The 12,031-nt window shown below is 41.8% G+C and overlaps 1 protein-coding gene across 1 annotated transcript in view; it reads left to right on the top strand.

The window, feature by feature from the left end:
• The window catches only part of DNAH12 (dynein axonemal heavy chain 12), a 215,192-nt gene extending 204,211 nt beyond the window's left edge, over nt 1-10,981 (top strand). The window contains exons 71-74 of the mRNA XM_041762972.1: nt 6,689-6,826; nt 7,275-7,366; nt 9,448-9,515; nt 10,742-10,981. Of these exons, the coding sequence (XP_041618906.1) occupies nt 6,689-6,826; nt 7,275-7,366; nt 9,448-9,515; nt 10,742-10,932 (489 nt within the window). The 3' untranslated portion in view covers nt 10,933-10,981. The remainder of the gene's footprint in view (nt 1-6,688; nt 6,827-7,274; nt 7,367-9,447; nt 9,516-10,741) is intronic.
• Nucleotides 10,982-12,031: the final 1,050 nt, after the last annotated feature.

The following is a 12,031-nucleotide window of genomic DNA, read 5'->3' as shown; positions in this document are numbered from 1 at the left end:
ATTCATCTTTCGATGGACAGTGAGGCTCCTTCCACAGTTTGGCTATTGTGGCCATTGCTGCTAGAAACATTGGGGTGCAGGTGTCCCAGCATTTCACTGCATCTGTATCTTTGGGGTAAATCCCCAGCAGTGCAATTGCTGGGTCGTAGGGCAGGTCTATTTTTAACTCTTTGAGGAACCTCCACACAGTTTTCCAGAGTGGCTGCACCAGTTCACATTCCCACCAACAGTGTAAGAGGGTTCCCTTTTCTCCGCATCCTCTCCAACATTTGTTGTTTCCTGCCTTGTTAATTTTCCCCATTCTCACTGGTGTGAGGTGGTATCTCCTTGTGGTTTTGATTTGTATTTCCCTGATGGCAAGTGATGCAGAGCATTTTCTCATGTGCATGTTGGCCATGTCTATCTCTTCCTCTGTGAGATTTCTGTTCATGTCTTTTGCCCATTTCATGATTGGATTGTTTGTTTCTTTGGTGTTGAGTTTAATAAGTTCTTTATAGATCTTGGAAACTAGCCCTTTATCTGATACGTCATTTGCAATTATCTTCTCCCATTCTGTAGGTTGTCTTTTAGTTTTGTTGACTGTATCCTTTGCTGTGCAAAACTTATCTTGATGAAGTCCCAATAGTTCATTTTTGCTTTTGTTTCTTTTGCTTTCGTGCATGTATCTTGCAAGAAGTTGCTGTGGCCGAGTTCAAAAAGGATGTTGCCTGTGTTCTCCTCTAGGATTTTGATGGAATCTTGTCTTGCATTTAGATCTTTCATCCATTTTGAGTTTATCTTTGTGTATGGTGAAAGAGAGTGGTCTAGTTTCATTCTTCTGCATGTGGATGTCCAATTTTCCCAGCACCATTTATTGAAGAGACTGTCTTTCTTCCAATGGATAGTCTTTCCTCCTTTATAGAATATCAGTTGACCATAAAGTTGAGGGTCCACTTCTGGGTTCTCTATTCTGTTCCATTGATCTATGTGTCTGTTTTTGTGCCAGTACCACACTGCCTTGATGACCACAGCTTTGTAGTACAGCCTGAAATCTGGCATTGTGACGCCCCCAGATATGGTTTTCTTTTTTAAAATTGCCCTGGCTATTCGGGGTCTTTTCTGATTCCACACAAATCTTAAAATAATTTGTTCCAACTCTCTGAAGAAAGTCCATGGTAGGGGATCCCTGGGTGGCGCAGCAGTTTGGCGCCTGCCTTTGGCCCAGGGCGCGGTCCTGGAGACCCGGGATCAAATCCCACGTCGGGCTCTCGGTGCATGGAGCCTGCTTCTCCCTCTGCCTGTGTCTCTGGCTCTGTCTCTCCTTCTATCTCTCAAGAATAAATAAATAAAATCTTAAAAAAAAAAGTCCATGGTATTTTGATAGGGATTGCATTAAACGCGTAAATTGCCCTGGGAACATTGACATTTTCACAATATTAATTCTGCCAATCCATGAGCATGGAATATTTTTCCATCTCTTTGTGTCTTCCTCAATTTCTTTCAGAAGTGTTCTATAGTTTTTAGGGTATAGATCCTTTACCTCTTTGGTTAGGTTTATTCCTAGGTATCTTATGCTTTTGGGTGCAATTGTAAATGGGATTGACTCCTTAATTTCTCTTTCTTCAGTCTCATTGTTAGTGTATAGAAATGCCATTGATTTCTGGGCATTGATTTTGTATCCTGCCACGCTGCCAAATTGCTGTATGAGTTCTAGCAATCTTGGGGTGGAGACTTTTGGGTTTTCTATGTAGAGTATCATGTCATCGGTGAAGAGGGAGAGTTTGACTTCTTCTTTGCCAATTTGAATGCCTTTAATGTCTTTTTGTTGTCTGATTGCTGAGGCGAGGACTTCCAGTTCTATGTTGAATAGCAGTGGTGAGAGTGGACATCCCTGTCTTGTTCCTGATCTTAGGGGAAAGGCTCCCAGTGCTTCCCCCATTGAGAATGATATTTGCTGTGGGCTTTTCGTAGATGGCTTTTAAGATGTTGAGGAATGTTCCCTCTATCCCTACACTCTGAAGAGTTTTGATCCTGTATTTGGAATGTATTTGGAATGGATGCTGTGTTTTTTCAAATGCTTTCTCTGCATCTAATGAGAGGATCATATGGTTCTTGGTTTTTCTCTTGCTGATATGATGAATCGCATTGATTGTTTTATGAGTGTTGAACCAGCCTTGTGTCCTGGGGATAAATCCTACTTGGTCATGGTGAATAATTTTCTTAATGTATTGTTGGATCCTATTGGCTAGTATCTTGTTGAGAATTTTTGCATCCATGTTCATCAGGGATATTGGTCTGTAATTCTCCTTTTTGGTGGGATCTTTGGTTTTGGAATTAAGGTGATGCTGGCCTCATAGAACGAATTTGGAAGTACTCCATCTCTTTCTATCTTTCCAAACAGCTTTAGTAGAATAGGTATGGTTTCTTCTTTAAACGTTTGATAGAATTCCCCAGGGAAGCCATCTGGCCCTGGACTTTTGTGTCTTGGGAGGTTTTTGATGACTGCTTCAATTTCCTCCCTCGTTATTGGCCTGTTCAGGTTTTCTATTTCTTCCTGTTCCAGTTTTGGTAGTTTGTGGCTTTCCAGGAATGCGTCCATTTATTCTAGATTGCCTAATTTATTGGCATATAGCTGTTCATAATATGTTTTTAAAATCGTTTGTATTTCCTTGGTGTTGGTAGTGATCTCTCCTTTCTCATTCATGATTTTATTAATTTGAGTCTTCTCTCTCTTCTTTTTAATAAGGCTGGCTAATGGTTTATCTATCTTATTAATTCTTTCAAAGAACCAACTCCTGGTTCTGCTGATCTGTTCCACAGTTCTTCTGGTCTCGATTTCGTTGAGTTCTGCTCGAATCTTTATTAACTCCTTTCTTCTCCTGGGTGTAGGATCTATTTGCTGTTTTTTCTCTACCTCTTTTATGTGTAAGGTTAGCTTTTGTATTTGAGTTCTTTCCAGTTTTTGAATGGATGCTTGTATTGTGATGTAATTTGTATTAGGACTGCTTTTGCTGCATCCCAAAGATTTTGAACGGTCGTATCTTCATTCTCATTAGTTTCCATGAATCTTTTTAATTCTTCCTTAATTTCCTGGTTGACCCTTTCATCTTTTAGCAGGATGATCCTTAACCTCCACGTGTTTGAGGTCCTTCCAAACTTCTTGTTGTGATTTAGTTCTAATTTCAAGGCATTATGGTCTGAGAATATGCAGGGGATGATCCCAATCTTTTGGTATCGGTTCAGACCCGATTTGTGACCCAGTATGTGGTCTATTCTGGAGAAAGTTCTGTGTGCACTTGAGAAGAATGTGTATTCAGTTGAGTTTGGATGTAAAGTTCTGTAGATATCTGTGAAATCCATCTGGTCCAGTGTATCATTTAAAGCTCTCATTTCTTTGGAGATGTTGTGCTTAGAAGACCTATCGAGTATAGATAGAGCTAGATTGAAGTCACCAAGTGTAAGTGTATTATTATCTAAGTATTTCTTCACTTTGGTTATTAATTGATTGATATATTTGGCAGCTCCCACATTCGGGGCATATATATTGAGGATTGTTAAGTCCTCTTGTTGGATAGATCCTTTAAGTATGATACAGTGTCCCTCTTCATCTTGCACTATAGTCTTAGGGGTAAATTTTAGTTTATCTGATATAAGGATGGCTACCCCTGCTTTCTTTTGAGGACCATTCGAATGGTAAATGGTTCTCCAACCTTTTATTTTCAGGCTGTAGGTGTCCTTCTGTCTAAAATGAGTCTCTTGTAGCAAATAGATGGGTCCTGCTTTTTTATCCAGTCTGAAACCCTGCGCCTTTTGATGGGGTCATTAAGCCCATTCACGTTCAGAGTTACTATTGAGAGATACGATTTTAGTGTCACCATGATATCTATTCAGTCCTTGTTTTTGTGGATTGTTCCACTGAACTTCTTCTTAAAGGGGAATTTTAAGAGTCCCCCTTAAAATTTCTTGCAGAGCTGGTTTGGAGGTCACATATTCTTTCAGTTCCTGCCTGTCTTGGAAGCTCTTTATCTCTCCTTCCATTTTGAATGAGAGCCTTGCTGGATAAAGTATTCTTGGTTGCATGTTCTTCTCATTTAGGACCCTGAATATATCCTGCCAACCCTTTCTGCCCTGCCAGGTCTCTGTGGAGAGGTCTGCTGTTACCCTAATACTCCTCCCCATAAAAGTCAGGGATTTCTTGTCTCTTGCTGCTTTAAGGATCTTCTCTTTATCTTTGGAATTTGCAAGCTTCACTATTAAATGTCGAGGTGTTGAACGGTTTTTATTGATTTTAGGGGGGGGATCTCTCTATTTCCTGGATCTGAATGCCTGTTTTCCTTCCCAGATTAGGAAAGTTTTCAGCTATGATTTGTTCAAATACATATTCTGGCCCTCTATCCCTTTCAGCACCCTTGGGAACCCCAATTAAATGTAGGTTTTTCTTCCTCAGGCTGTCGTTTATTTCCCTTAATCTATCTTCATGGTCTTTTAATTGTTTGTCTCTTTTTTCCTCAGTTTCCCTCTTTGCCATCAACTTGTCTTCTATGTCACTCACTCGTTCTTCCACCTCGTTAACCCTGGTCGTTAGGACTTCTAGTTTGGATTGCATCTCATTCAATTGATTTTTAATTTCTGCCTGATTAGCTCTAAATTCTGCAGTCATGAAGTCTCTTGAGTCCTTTATGCTTTTTTCTAGAGCCACCAGTAGCTGTATAATAGTGCTTCTGAATTGGCTTTCTGACATTGAATTGTAATCCAGATTTTGTAACTCTGTGGGAGAGAGGACTGTTTCTGATTCTTTCTTTTTAGGTGAGGTTTTCCTTCTAGTCATTTTGCTCAGTGCAGAGTGGCCAAAAGCAAGTTGTATTGGGAAAAGGAGAAAAAGAGAGGAGAGAAAGAAGGAAAGAAAAGAGAAAAAGAAAAAAGGAAGAAAAAAAGAAGAAAAAGAGAAAGAAAAAGAAAGAAAGGAAAAAAGGGTGGGGAAAGGAAACAAATCAAAAAGAAAAAAACAAAAAACAAACAAACAAAAAAAACAAAAAAACAAAAAAACCACGGGGGAGTATCTTCCAATTCTGTATACTTTAAGTCCCTTGACTTCCCCTGGAACTTGTCCGTCTCGCTGGTCTTCTGGGGGAGGGGCCTGCTGTGCTGATTCTCAGGTGTGAGCACTTGGGCTCTGCCCTTGGGCTCACTTGAGCTGCTCTGCCCCTGCCTGGTGCAGGGCTCAATGGGGGTTGTTTACCCGGTGAGGCCCCGGGAGGAAGCCACAGTGGCGGGGTCAGCTCTGGGACCCTGGATTCAGCCCCCGCAGTAGCTCCGGGGCTCTCCGTCTGCAGGGCCTGGGGGCTCCGGGGCGGGGCCACTGATCTGCTCAGCTCCGGGCAGGAGCGTTCTTGCTGTCCTGGGCCCTCCCGGCCTCTGCCTGTCCCGGGGGAGGCCGGATCCTGGGCTGTGTCCCGGCGCCCTGTGCTCCGGGGCCTGCGCTGTTGGATTCGCGCTCCCGGCTGTGCAGCCCCCTCCGCGGAGCCGCCGTCTGAGCCCCTCCGAGCTGCTCTGGGGCCCGCCGTGTGCGCTGCAGCCCTTAGGGAGCTCGGCCGCGGCTTGTGGGGCTCTCCCCGGGGCGCAGGTGCCTGTTAGTGTCCCCGGGAGCCCGAGGGCATCCCCGCCCTCCTGGGTCCTGCTCTAAACTCCCTGCGAGCCCCTTTCCGCGGGGAAGGTTGGTGCAGCTCCTGCTCCTCCAGGATGGGGCTCTCCTGTCCTGGGGACACTCCCCCCGGCCTCAGCCCGGCTCCTCGCGGGGCCCCTCCCCCTTGGAGGCCTTTTGTTCCTTTATTTCTTTTTTTCCGTCTTCCTACCTTGATAGAAGCTCGAACTCTTCTCACTGTAGCATTCCAGCTGTTCTCTCTTTAAATCTCAGGCCGAATTCGTAGATTTTCAGGATAATTTGAAGGTTTTCTAGGTAATTTGGTGGGGACAGGTGACTTGGGGACCCTACTCTTCCGCCGTCTTGCCCCTCCTCTGGGAGGGAGTCTTGTAGAAGGAAAGAATCTCAAGCAGATGCCCCACTGAGCAGGAGGTCCCCCCAACGCCTGGCTGGATCTTACAACCCTGAGATCATGATCTGAGCGGAAATCAGGAGTCGGATACTTAACCTGCTGAGCCACCCTGGTGCCCTTCCACCTCTTCTTGATTTGATAATTCGTGCTGTTGCAACATCTCTAGCACCAGTCTGTTCTCTTCCACCCAGGAAGCAAAGCTGGCTTCTTCCCACAGTGCACCACTCACCCAGAGACAAAGTTCATTTTATGGATTCATCTGTTCATTCAAGTAATGTGAATTGAATTCAATTCATTCAACACAGGAGGGCTCTGTGATATGATGCGTAAGATGTCTAAAGGTGGTTGCTTTTGAGTGGGATTAAGTAATATAATCTCCAAATAATTTACCTTTGGCTCTTTGCAGAAGATGTGAATCTTTCTAACTTTGTTTTATTCAGGTTAATGTTAAAATTAGTTTGAATTTTCCAAGGAAAGCAACTATAAGGGAAAAGAGGTAGAAGGCCAAGATAGGTTATGTGCTTTGTGTCAGGGAAGGGAATCCTGTGATGGAAAGTGTGGGCAGCACAAAAACCAGAATCAGGAACTGCATATGAGGTGATGCTGTGTGAGTTGGGAAATAAAAAATTTTTTTTTTTTTTTTTTGCCCTTTACAGGACTGGCATAATTCAGGAAAACCTAATGTGTTTTGGCTCTCAGGATTCTTTTTCACCCAAGCCTTCCTAACTGGAGCTATGCAGAATTATGCCAGAAAATACACTATCCCTATTGATATACTAGGATATGAATTTGAGGTACAGTAACCCCCAAACTCCATAGTATGTCATTTTATCAAAATCATGTATTTAAGCAAGGAAAATATGCAGAGTTCCTGTCTTTATGGTACATTATAAACTATTTGACTTCTCTCCATTCTTTGTGTTTCATGAAAGTATATAGTATTTGTCTTGCTGTGTCTGATAGGACTTTTATATGTTTCAATTTTCCACTCAGTCTAATGCCACTCTTCTGTTGTCACATAAATTAATATGAGGTACAGTAAAACCTGATAAAATGCTTCAAAAAGAACTGTATTATACATTTTTACATTTACACTTTTACTGACAAATTTATGGTTCTGCAAGTTATGATATAATGAATGGAGTTTCCCTGAACACATTCTGAAAATGGAGCAAATGTTTTCCTTACGTGATGAAGTTGTCTGGGGAATAGACCGTTACTAGTGTGTGCCTCTCCCTTCAGGTCATCCCTGCTGATACATCTGAGACTGCTCCAGAAGACGGCGTGTACATCCACGGATTATACCTTGATGGAGCGCGTTGGGACAGAACCAGGTCAGGGCTTGAGACTGTGGAGGTTTCTTTCGTTGTAGCCAAACGAGTAAAGCACTCTGTCCACTGCTGCTCCCCCTGCCACTCCCACCCAGTCCACCCCAACAGAAGGCCTCTCCTAGGGAATATGGCAAACAGTAAAAAATATCAGAATTCTTGCCATAAATCATTACTCAGGCTAGGGCAATTGATAAGTGAGTCTTTTAAGATCCTAAAGAATTTTTAGCTAATATTTTTCAGTGGTCTTACTAGTAGAAGTTAGTTGACATTATTTAAGAGTTTTAGGACTCTTACCTTCTGTTTTGTAACATGCAGGAGTGCCTCACTTTTAAACATTTTACAGTTCTAGTAAACTTCCCATTTCTGTTGGTGAATGGAGAACTTTTTCTTATAGTTCGATGACATAATGAATAAATATTTAAAATAAATACTGAATTTCCAGCTTAGGAAACTGAGCATTGCTGTACTTGTTTAAAATACGGAGGGGTGGGGGATCCCTGGGTGGCACAGCGGTTTGGCGCCAGCCTTTGGCCCAGGGCGCGGTCCTGGAGACTCGGGATCGAATCCCACGTCAGGCTCCCGGTGCATGGGGCCTGCTTCTCCCTCTGCCTCTGTCTCTGCCTCTCTCTCTCTCTTTGTGTGTGTGACTATCATAAATAAATAAAAATAAAAAAATACGGAGGGGTGGAGTACCTGGGTGGCACAGTCAGTTACAGAGGACTCTTGGTTTGGGCTTAGGTCTTGATCTCAGGGTGGTGGGATTGGGCCCTGCTGGGCTCTGTGCTCAGCAGGGAGTCTACTAAAGATTCTCTCCCTCTACCCATCCCACTCCTGCTCTCTCTCTCTAAAATAATAGATCTTTAAAAAAATATTTAAGGTTAAGAGGGAAGGAGAGAGATTATTTTGCTTGGAACCCTGCTCTTTATCATTCCATTAATAAGCACAATCCTCTATTTCCAGGGTCAGGCTTTGCTCTCAAGGGAGGATTAAAGGCTGAGGCCCAGAGAATAACTTGAGGGGAGCATGAAGGAGGCTGTACAGAGATCATTCCAAGGCAGGGCTAAGAGGAAATTTAGCTGCACCTAGTTCCTGTGGTTATTCTTTTCTCTCTTCTTCAATCTAATGACATTTGTTGGGGCAGCCCGGGTGGCTCAGCAGTTTAGTTAGTGCCACCTTTGGCCCAGGGCGTGATCCTGGAGACCCGGGATCAAGTCCCATGTCAGGCTCCCTGCATGGAGCCTGCTTCTCCCTCTGCCTGTGACTCTGCCTCTCTCTCTCTCTGTCTCTCATGAATAAATAAATAATAAAAAACAAAATCTTAAAAAAAAATAATGACATTTGTCTTAACTTACCTTTTCTTATATATCTATTCATTCATCTTTTCCTTTCTTCTTCCTCCCTCCCTCCCTCCCTCCCTCATTTTTTCCAACTAATAAACAAATAACATAGCGTAGGGAAAAGAAACCACATTTTCTAGACAGGCAAATATACAGTTGAATCCTGACTCTGGCACTTAAGGATTGTGTTACTGTGAAAACTACTCAACCCCTCTGAGCCTCCACTCTTCATCCATGGAACAGGAATGGGGACAATGTTACAGTGAGGACCAAGTGTGATAGGATAGTGTCGGCCTCATGAATGGTACTTAAAAAGTGACGGGGTGCCTAGGTGGCTCAGTTGGTTAAGCAGCTGCCTTCAGCTCAGGTCATGATCCCGGGATCCTGGGATCAAGCTCCACATCAGTGGAGAGTCTCTCAGTGGAGAGTCTGCTTCTCCCTCTACCCCTCCCCTCCCCTTGCTCATGAACATGTTCTCTCTCTCTCTCTCTCTCTCTCAAATAAATAAATAAATAAATAGTGACAGGAATTTATATTTGTCTACTGTTTGCACACATTGCCTTGCCATAATTGTCTTCTGTTTCTTTCAATTATTCATTGCCACTTCCTTGGCTTTGTTATGTTTTGTTTTATATTTCATTCTCTGCATATTCTGGTCCTCTTATATTAAAAGCCAGTATCTAAGTAGCAATTTCTAGAAGTATATTTCATTTTATTTCTAATAAACATGTCAATTTCTCCTCACAGTGGATTGCTTGCTGAACAACATCCCAAACTTCTATTTGACCTGATGCCCATCATATGGATAAAACCAAGTAAGTATATCTCTAACAAAATTTCCTATGAGTTTTAGGGAGGGTAATGGTAGATATTTTTAATGGCTCCCCCAATTAAGTCTCTGTTCAAACCTATTAAGACTTAGTTCAATTAAACAGCGACTTAATGTTTACATTGGAAATATATTGTTCCCTTGTTACATGTTGCATTCATATTATTATTCTGGGAATATCATTCTGCCTCTTTTCCCTCTTATCCCATGGGATGCAACATCTTCTCTGCCCCTCCCACACACTTCTACCTTCCCAGAGTCCAGGGCTTCCTGTCAACATTTTGATTCTGAAATGCCTTTGCACACCTCTCAGAAATACACATAGGCTTGACACCATCTCCAGTTAGTGGCTAGAGTCTTCTGGCTACAGGAAACTCCTAGACCCAAGAGCCAGCCAGGTGCCCCAAAGCACAGATATTGCAAGTCACAGGGAGTGGAGGCCAACTCTCTCCTCCTGGGAAAGCTACTTGCTCCTTCCCTTCTTCTGCTACCATCGTTTTTCCATGAGTCTAAACAAATGAGGCTCATTCCTGTGTTTTTTCTTTCTTCTCTAGTGTTTTTGTTTTCCAATAACTACTAATGGAAACATTTCCAAATTACCCACAATCACCACCTAATCCATTAAGTATTTTCATTATTAACACACTTCAATTATAATTATGAGAAATGTAGCTTTAGTTTAGAAAGACTTCTAATATCTCATATTGGGTCTTTGAAGGATAATATGTAGGTTCTTTCTGGGAGTAGGTGAGAGTTAGTGTGTTTTTCCTAGTAATAAGTTGCTGAAAGCAAATAGTGACTTCTGCTTCTTCTGATTTATGCATTTCTTGTATTCAGGCCCTAAGCATTAGTGTCTTCTCTTTTTTTTTTTTTAGTGTCTTCTCTTTTTATCTCTGCCTCATTTCTGTGCTGTTTTATTCTTTCTTCTTTACTCTTTCTTCCCTACCTTCTCCTCTCCTTCTCTCCCATATCCTTTTGAATGTTTTCACACCTTCAGGTAAGTGATAAAGATACTTTATTGATTTCTATGCTCTAGACCAAGAATCGTGCATCATATGAAATCATTTGTTTCACAGCCATAATTATATACCAACTGTAAACAACAATAACAACATTGAAATGTTCAAATATTATAATCATGATCTTAGATTCAGTACTAAAATAGTTATTCCTTTAGTCACAGTGGCTGTTTGTATTTCTTTCTTTTCTAAGCCAAAAGGTCTGAGATTGTGAAGTCAAATGCCTATGTCTGTCCCCTCTACAAGACAAGTGAACGTAAAGGAACTCTTTCCACCACAGGACATTCTACTAACTTTGTCATTGCAATGCTGTTAAAGACGGACCAACCCACTCAACATTGGATCAAGCGTGGGGTTGCCTTACTTTGTCAGTTGGATAACTAAATTGGACAAACAAGAAAAAATCTGAAAGACATTTCAAAAAAATTCTGTGTTGTCTTCACTTACTTCAAAATATATGTATTATAAAACCAAGTATCTTTGTGTCACTCTTTTTTTTTTTTTAAGAGGCTCTATGCCCAGTGTGGAGTACAATAGAACACTTGAACTCACAACCCTGAGATCAAGCCCTAAGCTAAGATAGAGTTGGATACCTAAGTGACTGAGCCACCCAGTCTTTCTTTTAAATAGTCTACCATTCCTGATGCAGCACTCTTGACTAGAATATAGCCCTTCTAGAAGACATGAAAAGAAATGTTTCTTCAAAGCATATGAAAAACCTTTGAAACTTTCATTTATTTGATAATAGGTGAAAAACAGATTTTGGGAAACTAACCAGATAAAACTTATATCAGAAAATACCTTGTTTTCACAAGTGTTAAGTCATTTCTTAGTTTCAGTAATAGTTGACTTTGCACTCACCTACCAGAGGTGATTCTAAATAAGGAAAATATTAGAACAACTCCAGAAACAAACCTCTTACATCACACTTTTACAGCATTAGCTCCACTTCTCACAGGACCCCTGTGTCAAGGGAGGGGAAACTCAGATAGTATAGTTTCTGTGCAAAAGCAATAAGATGGCTGGGGGCAGGAGCACCTGGGTTGCTCAGTGGTTGAGCGTCTGCCTTTGGCTCAGGTTGTGATCCTGGGGTCCTGGGATCGAATCCCACATTGGGCTCCCTAGATGGAGCCTGCTTCTCCCTCCACCTATGTCTCTGCCTCTCTCTGTGTGTCTCTCATGAATAAATAAATAAATAAAATTTTTTTTAAAAGATGGCTGGGGGCAGGCCTACATACCCATTGATTTCCTGTTTAATTGGAAATGCCAAGTGTCTCTTACTTTAATAGTTAATAGTATTATTATTTAGCATATATTCATAATATTAGTATAGATGAACAATTCTAAAACATTTCAATGAAACAAAACTATAGTTGAAATTTTATTATCTTGTGTGGAATTAATGTCTTCCTTGAGATTCCCAGGACACTTGAGGCCGCAGCTCTGTAACCTACAGAAAATGTAGGTGCAGCACCCAGTGAAT

Source organism: Vulpes lagopus, chromosome 7 (genome assembly GCF_018345385.1).
Source record: "Vulpes lagopus strain Blue_001 chromosome 7, ASM1834538v1, whole genome shotgun sequence".
Taxonomy (NCBI): Eukaryota; Metazoa; Chordata; class Mammalia; order Carnivora; family Canidae; genus Vulpes; species Vulpes lagopus.
The sequence above is the reverse complement of the archived record's forward strand: the minus strand, read 5'-3'. Positions and strand labels throughout refer to the sequence as shown.